This window comes from Tursiops truncatus, chromosome 1, assembly GCF_011762595.2.
Source record: "Tursiops truncatus isolate mTurTru1 chromosome 1, mTurTru1.mat.Y, whole genome shotgun sequence".
In the NCBI taxonomy this organism is placed as follows: domain Eukaryota; kingdom Metazoa; phylum Chordata; class Mammalia; order Artiodactyla; family Delphinidae; genus Tursiops; species Tursiops truncatus.
Genome location: NC_047034.1, coordinates 80,974,278 through 80,989,432, shown reverse-complemented (window position 1 = coordinate 80,989,432; position 15,155 = coordinate 80,974,278). Strand labels below are relative to the sequence as shown.

At 46.6% G+C, this 15,155-nt stretch overlaps 1 protein-coding gene across 2 annotated transcripts in view; it reads left to right on the top strand.

Moving 5' to 3' along the window:
- CD101 (CD101 molecule) overlaps positions 1-14,862 on the top strand; it is a 36,663-nt gene extending 21,801 nt beyond the window's left edge. For both annotated transcript variants that reach the window (XM_019920100.3, XM_073809119.1), the window contains exons 7-9: positions 397-807; positions 3,647-4,042; positions 11,751-14,862. In XM_019920100.3, coding sequence (XP_019775659.2) covers positions 397-807; positions 3,647-4,042; positions 11,751-11,986 — 1,043 coding nt within the window. In that variant the 3' untranslated portion in view covers positions 11,987-14,862. The remainder of the gene's footprint in view (positions 1-396; positions 808-3,646; positions 4,043-11,750) is intronic.
- The last annotated feature ends 293 nt before the right edge of the window (positions 14,863-15,155 follow it).

The following is a 15,155-nucleotide window of genomic DNA, read 5'->3' as shown; positions in this document are numbered from 1 at the left end:
GGTCCTTGTTGGTTATCTAATACTGAAGCATTTTCATGTGGAAGAGATTGGCTTTTCTGCATAACACTTCCTCCCTGCCCCACACTCCCTATCCCACGCCTCCGGGGCAGGGGTAGAATTAGGACCAGTGGATGGAAGTTATGGAGAAGTCAAATTCAACTTGATATCAGAAAGAGTCCTCTGGTGGCAGCATGTCCAAAGGTGGAATGGGTGCTTTGTCAGTTAGTGAGTTGTTCAAAGGCTGAATGAGCAGTTAGTGGGGCTGCTGAAGAGGGAATTCACACATTTGATGGGTGTAGGAGGTATGGCCCTAGTTGACCTCCAATGTCCCTTCTACTTTAAAGTTCTATTTTCTAGCAAAGTAACAAAAGTAATGGTACCATTCTTTTAATTTAGAGAGCAAGCTGAAAGTGAATTCAAGTAGTCAAGTCCAAGAGATCTCCATCAACTCCAACACAGACATAGAGTGTAACATCCTGTGCCAATCCACTGGAAACCTTCGGTTGGCTGTTACTTGGTACTTCTCTGCCACGTCCACTAATGCAACCTGGCTGAGGATCCTGGAAATGGACCGAACCCATGTAGTAAAATACGGGGATGAATTTCAGACCACATGGAGAAAACAAAAATTCCACGCCGAGAAAGTTTCCCAAGACTCGTTTCAGCTACACATTCTGAACGTGGAAGACAGCGATCAGGGCAAATATCGCTGCGCTGTGGAGGAATGGCTCTGGTCTACAAATGGCACTTGGCACAAGCTTGGAGAAAAGACGTCAGGTCTAACAGAATTGAAACTCAGGCCCACAGGTAAACCTTGCAAGTATATTCTCACTCATCTTTCTGTAGAATTGCCGTCTTCTCTTGGGCAGCTGTTCTATGGAGTGATTAGATGAAGGTAAAAATATGACCTACAGTCATAGGAATAGTGCCCACCTGCACAGTGACTGCAGGACTGGATAGCCCACCAGAGCAGGCGGGGGTCCCTTTGAGTCAAGCTGAGATTTGGAGAAGCTTAGATGGGAGCAAGATCCCTTTGATTGGTTTGCTTCTCAGCCTGACAGGCTGGTCTGTGCAGCGACCCAGGGTATCGTATCTCCAGCTCTCTGTAAAACAAGCTGTGTCACTCCAGTGGGGCTCTACTGTAATTTGGCAGAAAGAGAGTAATACAAAGCATATTTCTCCCACTGTGAACAGAAACTGTCCAACTCTATAGGGATGTATGGAGAGACTGCTGTTCAACGTTTGGCTGCCTAAACATAAGGCAAATAGAAGTAGTCAACTGCTGGAATGGCTTACTGAGGGCATCTCCTCCTCCTCAGGAGATCTTTAAAAATGAAATAGAGGGCTTCCCTGGTGGCGCAGTGGTTGAGAGTCCGCCTGCCAATGCAGGGGACACGGGTTCGTGCCCTGGTCTGGGAAGATCCCACATGCCGCGGAGCGGCTGGGCCCGTGAGCCATGGCCGCTGAGCCTGCGCGTCCGGAGCCTGTGCTCCGCAACGGGAGAGGCCACAACAGGGAGAGGCCACAACAGTGAGAGGCCCGTGTACCACCAAAAAAAAAAAAAGAAATAGAAGTTCCATTCATTTGCATTAGTCTAAGAGTGCCGTGGTCTAAATGTGGGCAGGGTTGATTAGATCTGTCAGCATTAGTTAGGTCACCTCCAATGTTGATTAAAATTAAATGAACCTCACAGCTAAGGTTTGGGAGCTGGCCAAGATCCAAAAGCACGATGCAAATAAGTTAATCTAGTTTGGCACTGAAAATTCTATTTTCAGTGTAACATCAAAAAATAAGATTATAATGAACATTGCTATGTGTTAGGCAATTAGGAATCCAAAGATAAAGAAGGCAGAGCCTTAAGGAGCTCGCAGTCGCCTGGGAGCAGCAGGGGCAAAGTAGCAGCTGAGCGCGAGGGTCTCTTCCTGCCGCTCTGGCCGCCCTTCTCCATGCCCTTCCTCTCCCTGCTCAATGCAGGTGTTCATCAGGGATACCTGAGACCATTTTTCTTCTCTCTGTGCCTTTCAAAACCTCTTAAATCCCACCTTGGCGGTACCAGCTACCACCTTCAGTGAAACAGCTCTAAGATTTTATGTTTAGCCCCCATCTCCTGAGCTCCAGGCCTTTCTACCCATCTGCTTGTTGCACATTTCTACTTGGTTGACCCAGAGAGCCTCACATTCAGCATATCCCAAATCATCCTTATGTCCCAAATCATCATGATGGTGTTTATCATCTTGGCCATCCCACAAGGCTTATGGCCACTCCATTCTCCATCTGGGTGGCTGGCATCCCTTTCTCCCAGTTGTCCAAGCTGAATCTTGACAGTGTGTGCCCACCCCTTTAAGAAGTGCGCACCATTTCTTAGCTCAAGCCAGCGCTTCCCATTCAGAAACGTGGGACCAGTGCTGTTCAATCTTTTAGTCTATCAAGAAATGCCTAAAATCTTTTTTTGGTGACGTCACTCATTTTGGAATGTCCATAATGAATTCAAATTCTTTTAAAATACTGAAGATGTCAAATAAAACATATTTGTGGGCTGTGTGTGGCTGGCTGGGAGTAGCTAGCTGTGTACCCTGGTGTAGGAAGTAAGTTAAGGAAGAGGCCCCAGGGAAAGATACTGAGAAGGATTCGTAAGAATTGTAGGAGGGATGCTTTCTCTGAAATCAAAAGAGGAGAGGATATCAGAAGAAAATGGATTTCAGTGACAGAAACTGCAGAGAGGACAAAAAAGACTGGAAAGTCTCTTGAGCTGGGAAATCGGGCCTTTTCTGGGGACCTCGGCCAGAGCATAGAGATGAGATTGGAAAGCTGATGGCAATGAAGTAGGGAGTAACTTGAGGTGAGGAAGCAGAGGCAGTACCATGTAAACTAATATTTCACATGCTTCTCTATAAAGGGAAAGAGAGAGTAAAGATGGTAGCTAAAAAAGAATGTAGGATCAGACAAAGATGTTCTTTTAAAGATAGATCAATAAATATGTTTGTAGTAGAGTTGAAAATTTAGTGCATACTATAATTTATTTTGTGTGTGATTACTCTAGCGTTCCAAGTCCTCACCTGTGAGTTAAAAGGGGAACATTTTAAAAAAGTAAATGTCAAAATCTGTTTAAAACTTAGTCTAATCCAATAATGTAAATAGTCTCCTTGAGTAATATTCTAACACATGTATGAAAATGCTCAGTCTCTTGGGTAACCTCCTCTTTCCCTGCGTCTAATACCTGAGGTGAGATCCAGTGTATGGGAGGAGGGTAATTTGCAAAAACAAAAAGGGGTAGTGGTGGAACATGGGACTTGAGGGGCGGGCTGGAAGTTTCGAATGGCCTTTCTGGGAAGCAGAAGGGAGAGCTGAGCCGGGAGAAGTAAAAGCAGCAGGGCAGAACATCCGGCAAAGCTGGGTGGTTTTCAGTGTCAGGTCCAGCAGGCAAGAGGCAGACTGATGAAGGGAAGTGGCTGGTTTGATTCATAGCAGAGAATGTTCTGGCAAATATGGAAGAAGGATAAGGGTCAAGGAAAAGTGTTAAAGATGAAGGACCTGATATCTAAAAATTATAAGATGGCATCCCTTCAATGAGAAGTAGACTTTTCAGAGGAGGTGTCCAATCTAAGATCTGGGTTCTTCTCGAACTTACCGCCATTTTATTTCCTAGGAAGTAAGGTACGCATCTCCAAAGTGTCCGGGACAAAAAATGCCTCCGAGCACAGCGAGGTGGCCATCCGCTGCAGCCTGGAGAGTGCGGGCAGCCCAGCCTCCCTGTTCTCTGTGATGTGGTACTGGAACAGAGAAAATTCTGGAAGTAAAATGCTGGTGCACCTGCAGCATGACGGCTTGCTGGAGTATGGCGAAGAGGGGCTCAGGAGACGCCTGCACTGTTACCGTTCATCCCCTGAAGACTTTGTCCTGATGATACATCGAGTGGAGATGGAGGATGCTGGAATGTACTGGTGCAGGGTGGCAGAGTGGCAGCTACACGGTAACCCAAGCAAGTGGGTCAGCCAATCATCAGACGAGTCACAGCGTGTGGTGCTCACGGTGCTGCCTTCAGGTAACTAGCGGTTCATCTGTCATGGCTTGCGGTCAGGAGAATCTTTGTCTCCCCTCCTATGCTTTCCCACCCAGCTATGTTTTGCTTCTTTTCAGACTGAAAACAATTTACAGATTCCCGAAAGAAAATGACTTCGCCATTTCTCTCAACAGTAACTCAGTTTGGGCAGACAAGGTTACCTGAGGTTTTGGCATGGACGTTTAAATGTCAAGGGCATCTGACCTCCTCCCCCACTTTCCCTCTTAAACAAAAAAGCCATCAACATTGTATCCCTTTAAATAACCAAATAATGTTGGAGGCAGACATCCTTACCTCTTGGCTAATTCTCCAATCTCAGAAGGCTGACCTGTGGTGGGAGTGAGGTGAGCAACAGGGACATGGTGACTTTGTGTTTGATCTGGTTGAACCAAAATCAGCTATATCTAGATGCTCCCTGAGTCAAAACGAACCCAACAAAAAAAAAGCCTTTCTCAACGAATAAGCGACAAGCTTCTTATTGATGTGTTCAACAAACTATGGGAGTTTTGGTCGTGATAGTCATTGGGTGTGCCTCTCCTGACTGCACCTTGAAAGTCATCAAGGGAGGAAGTGTGTCCCATAGAACTTGTTTACAGGCTCTGGCAAAAAGACAGCTGCTTGAAGACCATTGGCCAAAGGGTGACCCTTCTCTGTGTGGGAAGGTCAACTTATCCTGCTTTAGGAGGTGTGTAGAACAAGAGGTCGTGAAGGAGGAGAGGGCTTCCTTCCAGCCAGTGCGGTGCCAAGCATGTAACAGGCATTCATTAAGCAAAGATTCCTCCAGCCAGACCAGTAAATCTTCCCAGGTGACTAAGGAGCCAGTAGATGTTGTAGCCTGCTCATCCTCTGAGCCATTTCTTTCTGGTGGGGTTTAAGGATAAGGCGAGAGGTGAGCTATAGGTTAAACTTACAGTGAGAGAGGGTCACTGGAGAGGCAGAGGTGTGGTCTTGCTGCCCCATCCCAGGAAGAGTAGAAAGGATCAATAAAGATAACATCCCTACAGCACCAGCTAGCTTTGGGGACAGTCTGTAGGAGGGAAAGAGGGCTACTGAGAACGGATGGTACCTTCTCAGAGTTGGGACAGTTGCATCCCAGCCCCAGCAAGGCTTCTAGAGTGGAAGTCAGAGTTATCTAACTTGTTCGCTGGGGTCCATCATTCTCGTCCCCTGACTATTCTTCAGCAGGATTCTTCTCCCAAGTATCCAGGCAGGATTTATCTTCCTATCAGCTTTTCTTCCATTCCAACAATTAGAGGAAGTCCCCACCCTGAGCACATTCCATACATGTTTTCCCACTGGAATTCCTAGGCTCTGTAGATTCAGCCGTTTATGCAGTAGAATAAATAGATAATAACTGTAAAAAGTGTATATTCTGTGGCTAAAAAGCACATCTCCTCTGAGACAGGTGGGATCGTTCAAAGCATATATATACTGTTCATCTTTGTGGAATTCTTATAAAACAGCTGTAAAGTTTTTAAAAAGATCAGCTCTGGAAAGAAAATGTTACAGACTGAATGGTCTTTGTATTCTTCACAACTGAAGGAGCTGGAAAGCCTGTGCCTTGAGAACCTGAGGGTTTTCATTATAAGTACAGTTAAGTGTTCCCAAGTAAATCTGTATAATATAGCATCTCACTTCTTCTGCCTGGCTGTTCCTTTCTGGTAGTTGGGAAGACAGTGTGGGTGATGAAAAATCCCAGGGTTTGGAATCAGACAAGCCGAGTCTCAAATTGCAGCTCTATCACCTCCCTACTCGCTATGAAGTCGTACCCTGGTTACTCGGCTTTCTCATAAAATGAGGATTATGGTACAAATGCATACGAAGTATCTAGCACAGTCCCTGGCGTGCTCTAAGTGCTCAACAAACGTTACCTCCTTCTCCCCTTATAACTCCAAACATGCTAGCGACGCGCGCGCGCGCACACACACACACACACACACACACACACACACACACACATCTACCTATGTATATATCTATTTATGTGATAAAATACTTTAATTTCTTCAATAAATAACTATATGAGCTTCTGAGGACACACAAAAAATATATTACGGAATCTGTTCCCACAGAGCTGAGTCTGGTGGGGAAGTAAAGTCCAACATGATACGTGTCATGAAAGAAATAGTCTCAGGATACTAAGGAAGGAGCAGAGGCAGGGCTGGGATGAAGAGCTGGGTTGGGAGGAGATCTGGAAAGGTTCCCCAGAGTATGGGGCCTATAAAAAGGAAGGCACATGTTTTGGGAAAAGGAAAGTATATGCTAGATGATCAGAGAAACTGTGGTAGGATGGCAAGAGAGGAGGCTAGTGGGATGGAACGGGTACAGATGTCAAGTGGGTCTTTTGTTTGGAGCTAGGGAAGATAAGCTTTCTCATGGAAGTTACAGAGTGTCGTTGAACAAGTTCAGGCAGGAGAGTGACACATCAGATTTGCATTTTAGAAAGCTCTTCCTGGGAACAGTGTTAAAAATGAATTGAAAGGGAGGTAGGCACAGAGAAGGGAGAACTATTTGAAATTGATTGTAGGGACCCAGGTGAGACAAGATGAAGGCCTGAATTAAGGCAGTGCCTGTGAGGGCTGAGAGAAAGACAGGCATTCTGCATTCCATATTAGGAGATGGGGTCTTCAGGATTTAGAGGCTGATTAGGTGTATGTGGATGGTGAATGAGCAGAAGAAGAGAATCGAGGATGAATACCAGGCTTCTGGCCTAAGATGGATAGTGGGGACAGTCACTAAATGAGGTAATATAGGAGAAAGGACTAAAGGGGAAGATGAGTTCAATTTTGAATAAGTTGGACTGGAATTGAGTTTGGAGTACCAGTGAGTCATCTAGGGAGATCTGTCCAATAAACTTCAGGATCTCCAAATGAGATCTCTACCAGAGTTATAGATTAGAAATCATCAGCTTATGGCCTATAATGATGCCCAAGGATGGATCCCTGAGATACACGGCTATTTCTCGGGGGACTGCAGAAGAGGAACCTGTGAAGGAGAGTGGAAGGAGTAGCCTAGAGGTAGGAGGAGAACCAGGGTATGGTGGTATCACAGACACCAAAGGCAGGAGGGATCAAGAGTCGGGAGAGCCGACAGACTCGACTAGTGCAAAGAGGCCAATTAAGACCCAAATAGGAAAATATCCATTGGGTTTAACAATATAGGGCAGTTACAGAAAAATAGTGAGAAAAGTCAGACTGCAGGGAGAAAGTGGGCGCATCAAATCCAGTTCATGCTTTCAAGAGCTTTGATGTAAACGGAAAGAGAGAAGACGAGCAAATGGCAAGAGGTGCAGTGAAGCTTTGCTTTGTTTTGTTTTGGTTTGAAGATGGTAGGGACTTGAGCACTGTTACATCTAGAGAGAAAAGAGCCAGTAGAGAGGAAGAAGAGGAAGATTAGAAGAGAATGGTTATGACTGACAGTCCAACATCTTTTTTTTTTTTTTTGCGGTACGCGGGCCTCTCACTGCTGTGGTCTCTCCCATTGCGGAGCACAGGCTCCAGATGCACAGGCTCAGCGGCCATGGCTCACGGGCCCAGCCGCTGCGTGGCACGTGGGATCCTCCCGGACCGGGGCATGAACCCGTGTCCCCTGCATCGGCAGGCGGACTCTCAACCACTGTGCCACCAGGGAAGCCCAGTCCAACATCTTGAGTGAACTTATACCACCTCCTGATTGGAATGCTCCTTCCTGGTATCTGTCCCAGATCCACACCTACTAATCATTCACCGACCAACTTAACTGCCACTTTCTCAGTGACTTACCTTATTTTCTTAGTCATCCCACCTGTGTAACATCCATCCTCAGTGCCACACAATACCTTCTGAGAAGGCAAAGACTGAATGTCTTGTTCTCAGCACTAGCACAGTGCCTGGCACAGAAACTCAAATACTGAATCCGTGTAGCTGCCCTCCCGGTCAGGACCAGCCTGTGTATGAATAAAGTCCAGTTTAAATACAATAGGCTACCAACTCTCACTTCTCAAATGGTTTTCTACCACCTTTATTTGGCACTTCTGGGTTGGGTTAGTTTAGGACTACTTGATAGAACTGTGAAGCGTGTAGATCCTGTGAAGGCAGAAAAGTTGAGAGGTATTTCCCTGGTGGAACGCACCTTGCATTTTTCCTCTCCATCTTACTTCCTTAGCTATGACGAAGCCAAAGCAGGGGCTACAGCTACTTGAGTCTTTTTGTATCTCATTCTAGAGAATTCTCTGTGATTAATAGGCAAGGCTGTAAAGCTTTCTGGGGACTGGATTATTTGTAATAGAATGGTATTTGTCACTATTTCCCAGCTTTTGGGGGGTAAGGATATATTTAGAAAGTGGATTCTCAAAGGAGATATGCCCCATCACACTGATGTTTCTGGAGAGAACATGCTATTTTATCAACGCTACCCCGGTGCTTCCAACGAGGCCTGGCACATAGCGCTCGGTTCAACAAATGCTTGATGAAAAATGAGCAAGCGACTCTCCAATGGAGTTGAAACTGATGCTGTAAGGGGCTCACTTACTCTGGGATGCGCTTGTATCAGGTTACCTAATCCTGCTTTCAGTTCTTGGCAGGAGCCACCCCTCCCGCACGGCCACACCTGGCACGTCAGCTGCCCAAGTCTGGGGTTGGGCGTGCGTTGGTAGCCCCCTCATCATCCTCCACCTTTCTTCTCCTAAAGTCGGTATTTCTGGGGTAATATCAGAAAGGAACGCTCCTCATGATGTGTTTGGCTGGGGGTAGAAGCAAGTTACAAACTAAACCTTGTGATGCAGTGTTCTCATTATACTTCTGGCTCTTCCTTACAGACCTTGTACTTGGAGCACTGAGCACTTACTCAGATTGCTTCAAAATGCCAAACCTTAATGGTTTTGAATGTCGCTAATGCTAATCCAGATACGGGTGAGAGGCAGATGGTGGGAATGGTGACTGTGGGATCCAGAGCAAACACCGCCCTCCCAGGAGAGGTAATTTAGAAGCACTGACAGTTTCTAGCTGTTGGCCAATTCGGCACTGCGAAGGGCGCACTTTGTCGTCCTTGGATGGCAGATTGCTCGAAGCCCAGCCCCATTTAGATAGTCAAGCCCTCTGGCAGTCCCTTCACACGGAAGGTTAGAGTCTCAGTGGCAGAAAATCCAAGCGCCAGGTTTCTTTCCACCTTCTGTGTGCCGGCCCCATCCCCCCCAACATCACACCACCATCCTAGCAATGGTGACCCACGGGTGCCGCGGACTCTTACCTCCCGGTTCTCTGCCTCTCGTGATTGGAACAGGAAGCCAGAGTCTCCCAAGTAATCATTTGACTCTCAGCTGAATGTCACCCACCCACCCAGGGGACAGGGAGATCAGAGAGTCAAGGGAGAGACGTGGGCTGTGGAAGGACGCGGCCAAGTCTGCGGTCCCTGAGTGAGGAATCATCAGGTTCAGCCCTCTTTTCTGCCTGGTCTCTTGGGAAAAAGTCACCTATGATTTTCCTAACTTTCTTAGTAGCTTTCTAGCTGATATTTATTTCTTGCTGACTCAACAAATGTGCTAGGCACTGTTTCATGCTTTATTAAGCATTATCTCATCACAACTCTAGAAATTATTATCCTCGCTTGATTGACTAGGAAACTAATGATTAGAGAGAGAGGAAAAGTAATTTGTCCGAAGTCAATAGCAGTAAGTTGTAGAGCCAGGATTTGAACCCAGCTCTCTTTGAGACATAGGAGGTGCTCAATCCCTACTCTGCACAGGAGTAGTGTGAAGTAGCAAGGCCAGACCTCTTACCCACTCTCCAGCTCTATGCTCTTTCAGCATTTCAGTCTGCACTTCCTTCTTAACCATACGCTTCCAAATGTATTCAGGTAAGACCTGGGAGAAATATTGTAGTCAAGCCAGGGCCTTGGAGAGAAGGGTCAGGTAGGATGTGGAGAGGAGATGAGAAAGAATTCAAAATCTATCTTTATCATTGCCCACCCTTTCAAAAACAAAAACCAAATCTAGGGTGGAGAATATAAATGAGACCAGACAAGAACCGGGCCACAAACCCCCATAGCTCCTTGCCAGCCCTGTTCAGAGCTGCCAGGCTAACGTTCAGTGATGGTCTTTACTCTGGGTAACATGATGATGGCTACTCCTGGGTTCCTGTGTGCGCAAATCACTCACACAATTGACTCATTCTTTAGTCTCCATTGATGACCTATGAGCAAAGTGCTGCACAAGGGGAAAAGATACGTAAGACATAGGCCCTCTCCTCCCGGAGTTTACAATGCAGGAGCTGGACACAGGTTTAGATTCTTTCTTAACCTCCCACGAAGAGATGTCCTTCGGTGTGCAAAATGTATCTGCAATGCCAAAAAAAAATGGAATTCTTGCAGCATGAGGTTGGTCGCAATGACCTCTAAACCTGTCATCTTCATCTCTAAGCGTCTGTAATCCCATGAATCCTACAGCTTAACCTCTGAAGAAGAAAGTGCTTAGGTCATTACAGTTTTCCAATAAAAGCACAGCTACTATTAGCATCAGATTTTTCAGAAGAGCCCTGGTTTTGAATATCCTGTCATAAACAAATGTAGTCAGAAGACTACATTTAATAGTTGGTGTCTCTTTAAGCATATGTCTTTGTGCATCGAGAGACTGAATCCCTGTCCTTTGACTAGTCACCTGAGGCACTGCTTCCTGGAGCCTGTGGCACTGGCAGTTCTCTCGCCTTTGCTTCCCTGGCTGTGTGGCCAGGAACCCCTCGGGGGCTGCTGGTGCAGTACTCTGTGTGTCCATGTGTTGATAGCACTTCCCCTCGGACTGCAGCTGCCAGATGCTTCAGCATGCCCTTATATAGTAGCCTTTGCCCATGTGGTTGCAGTGAATCCAGTTTAATTCAGATCAGCAAACGTTATCAGGCACATGTGCTAGGCACTGCAAGGACTAGAGAAACAAAGGACACTGTCAGAGCTACTCAAGTAACTGTGCTGACAAAGATGGTTAAAAGGGGATGAAAGAGGTCTAAACAAAGGCATGTGTGAGAAGAGGATAGAAAGAAGAGGAAAACTGCCTGAGGAGAGGTGGAAGGCTGGAGTGATGGAGAGTGAGGCCAGTAGGACCTCGAGGATATGGTGCAGTGAGCACGCCAGGTAGAGGTGATGGTAAGAGCAAGAGGGGAAAGGAGCTGAATGGGGGTGGGAGAGTGTGAGACCAGTTTGGAGATTCAGGAAGGGATGGTGCTTCTTACTTGTAGCTGCTGTTGTTCTTATCAGGACAGTGCAGAGCATGCGTGTGCGCGTGCGCGTGCGTATGTGTCTGTGTGTGTTTTCAGAAGCAGCAGTGGGAATAACTCAGTTAAAAATTCAGGACCGGCAACAGAGTTGGGAACGAGGGTTGAATTATAGATATCTTTTCTGAGGAAAGAAGATTAAAGGAGAGGTTTTCTTTTCTGTTTTGTTTTTCTTTCTGGCTGTTCGTTTTAAGTAGGTCATGGGAACCTCTGGTGGTTGGAAATTGTTGGGTGAGGGGGAGTCAGGCTGGAACAGGCCATCCTGGAGCTCTCTTCTCCCAGCTCCCTTTCCTTTGCTCCTCGCATGTGATTTAAGGGGCACACTGCCATTTGGCCCCGTTATTCTTACATATATTTTCCTGTAACAATAAATCCCAGAAGTGTTTATAACTGATGAGTACAAATAAGCTGGAGACTAATTATTCTCTTCATTTTCTTCCTTTTTGTCGCAGAGCCCACGTTTCCTTCCAGGATCTGCTCGTCAGCACCTTTACTCTATTTCCTCTTCATCTGCCCCTTCCTTATGCTCATCCTTCTGTTCATTTCCCTCCTCTGCCTGTACTGCAAGGCCAGGAAGTTGTCAACTCTGAGCCTAAGCATACGGAAAGAAAAGGCCCTCTGGGTGGACCTGAAAAGTGCTGGAAGCAGGACCGCACACAGATTGGAAGAGGACGGTGAAGACAGTTGAATCCCAAGAGGCGCCTGCAGCCCTGTGGAAAGAGTGCGGACTTTGAAACTGGACTGACCAGGAGAGGAGTGCCCCCTGCCTCTGTCCTCCTCTGAGTCTGCGGCCTGGGGCGAGGTACCTAGGACTCAGAGGGAACATTTATTGAGCGCGTATGTGGTGCCAGAAACCGTTAAGTGTTTCTTCACGTGTCACCTCATCTACCCATCGCATCCCCCACAGGAGCTAGGTGACTCCGTTACACCGTCTTCCGCTTGCCACACCTCACGGGGCTTAGGTTCTGCGTCCATAGATCTGTAAGGAGAGGAGTACCTCCCTCACGCAGCTGCTGGGGATTAAATGAGATCCCACGGCAGAGCCCAGGGCGATGCTCCCCTCTCTTATGTCACTGATTCCCTGGACAACACTCAGTGTTGGAGCCACACACTGGCTCCAGGTAACCTTTTGCCTCCAGATAAGACACGTAGGAAAGGACCTGATGCCAGCAAGGAAAAGGGGTTGGGACTATGCCCTTCATTCACATCAAATCTGCCTCCCAATCAGACTGTGGCTTCCTTCAAGGCAGAAATCCCATTTTCTCCTCCACTCCATCTCCGTCCCATCTATAAATGCCACTGACGAGCAAGCTCTGCATAGTAGGTGCTTCATCAGTATTGGTTCTTTAGTGAAAGGATAAGGTATTTTGTAGCCTGACTTTCTTTCCTTTTTTTTTTTCTTTCTTTTCTCCATAAGACTTATTAAGTCATTGCTAAGGAAAAACTTTTTTTTTTTTTTTTTGCAGTACACGGGCCTCTCACTGTCGTGGCCTCTCCCGTTGCGGAGCACAGGCTCCGGACGCGCAGGCTCAGCGGCCGTGGCTCACGGGCCCAGCCGCTCCGCGGCGTGTGGGATCTTCCCGGACCGGGGCACAAACTCGTGTCCCCCGCATCGGCAGGTGGACTCTCAACCACTGCACCACCAGGGAAGCCCAGGAAAAACTTTTTTTAAACATTTTGCAACAGTGCTCCAGTCAGCTCCCCAAGGCCTCATATCTCCCTTTCCTCCCCACACCCAAAGTTCCATCTGGCTCCTGGCTTTTTTAGCCAAAGCCTTATTTTCCTTGACCTGACAGCACCGGGTAGCAGGAAAGGTGGCTGTGTCAGTTATCTGAGGGCAGAGGACTTAACAGTGCCACTGTCCCGTCCTGCTCCGGCAGGGGCTAGGAGGTCAGGGGGAATAGTAATCTCAGCATCCTCTATTCTCAGCCAGGAAAAGTCAGGAGGAGGGGGATGGGGTGTGTCATGGCCGAAGGCTTCCAACCACTGTCCCCTAGGAGATAACAACTGTCCCCACTGGGTCTGGGGTCCCCTCACCTTTGTTTCAAAAGCAGCTTAGACCCTGTTGTAGCCAGAATTGGAAATCAATCAGTGCCACCTAACAGGCTTGAGAAAACACATCTATTTATTATCTATGTGACCAACAGGGTTGCTTTAACACTCATTAATTTGCATTTCCAAGGCTAGCAATTTATTTTTAATTATTTTATCAGGCACACACGTCCTCTCCAAACATAATTAGTTCCTTTGCAAGGGGATTTTTGGTGGCTATGAGGACTCCCACCGCAGGCCTATGGGTTCCTTGATTTCATCTCCCTTTGTAGCCTCATTTGAAATACTCCAAATGTTTTTTTAAACAGGTCAGAGCATTTATTTCTTCTCTCTCAGATAAGGGAGCAAATTTTTCCAAAAGCAAAGCTAATGTTAAGATTTCTTAACATTGAAGTGTGATGCTCCCCCCACCCCCGCCGTTATTTCCAGAAACCCGTATTTTAATTGAATATTGAAAGGAAAGAGAATGGGATTGAGCCCCATCAGAGAATCGGAATAGATCCTGGTGCTGCCCCCATTTCAGGCACTCTTACCCCCAACCACTGTTCTCCCTCCTTGCCTGGATACTGCCTTTCAGCTCTCAGCTCAAACACCAGTTTGTCACATTTGAATTCATCACAGAGACTGCACAGACCAGACACTCAAATATCTGACTGCCCCACCCAGAGCAGAGCATGGGAATGATTACTGCCCAGTGAGCACCTCCTGGGTGTCGAGCACTGGGGTAGGTGCGTGGGATCCAGTGGTGACTCAAGCAGACTCCACCCTGCTCCCCTGGGACTATCACCTAGTTTTTTTCTGGATGTTCTGTTTTCATTAATGGGAACTAGATAGAGCACGTTGGATTTTCTAGGAAGTCACACCACACCATTTGGCTTATAGTAGTTTTCAGGTAACTGAAACCCCAGCATCTTCTTTCTACCTTTCTGAACTTCTTTAGAATAAAATTTGTTTTCATCCAATTCAGCAGGCATTTTTTACATGAAACCTCTTCTCTCTCCAGTTATGCCCTTGGCCATTTTAGTTTTTCAGTCTTAACAGAGAAGTTTACTTTTACTCATTGATTTCAGCTTTTCTATTCTATGTCACCACCTTGTTTTATTTTCAGCTTCTTGTGTTAGTAAATCCTCCCTGGCAACAGGACAAACCTCTGTTTCAGGAGTTGGCTACCTGTAGCCCACAGGCCAAATGTGGCCCACTACCTGTTTTTTTAAAATGCAATTTGTTGGAATACAGACACTCCCGTTTGTCTAGATGTTATCTATGGCTACTGTCATGATATAATGGCTGAGTTGAGTAGTTGTCACGATAGACTCTATGACCTGCAAAACCTAAAATGTTTACTATCTGGCCCTTCATGGAAAAAGTTTGCCACGCCCTGCTCTCTTTCAGTGGCTAATGTTCTGTCAGTTTTAGCCATGAATTATGTTCCTGGGAAACTTGATTTGAGGTGTTATATCTGTATCTGTTGTATATCTGACGACTTTAATAAATGATCTTAGGCTCTCCGGATTGGTGTCTCGTCCAAGCAGTTCTGACGCATGAATCCTCTCTACCACACTCCCACTAACGATGAGAAACTCATCACCCCAAGGCATTCCACACCATCAGGTTGAGTTGCAGGACAAGATGACACAAAGAAGAGTAAGGCATGACTACACTCCTTTCATTATTTTCAGTCTATTGAGATGCATGGATAGGAACAACTGTTTTATGGCAGAAGATGAATGCAGTTGGTAGAAGGTCACGTGCCCTAATAGTTTCTCACAATGGTACGGGAGTTATTATTCATCCCAGAGTTTCAC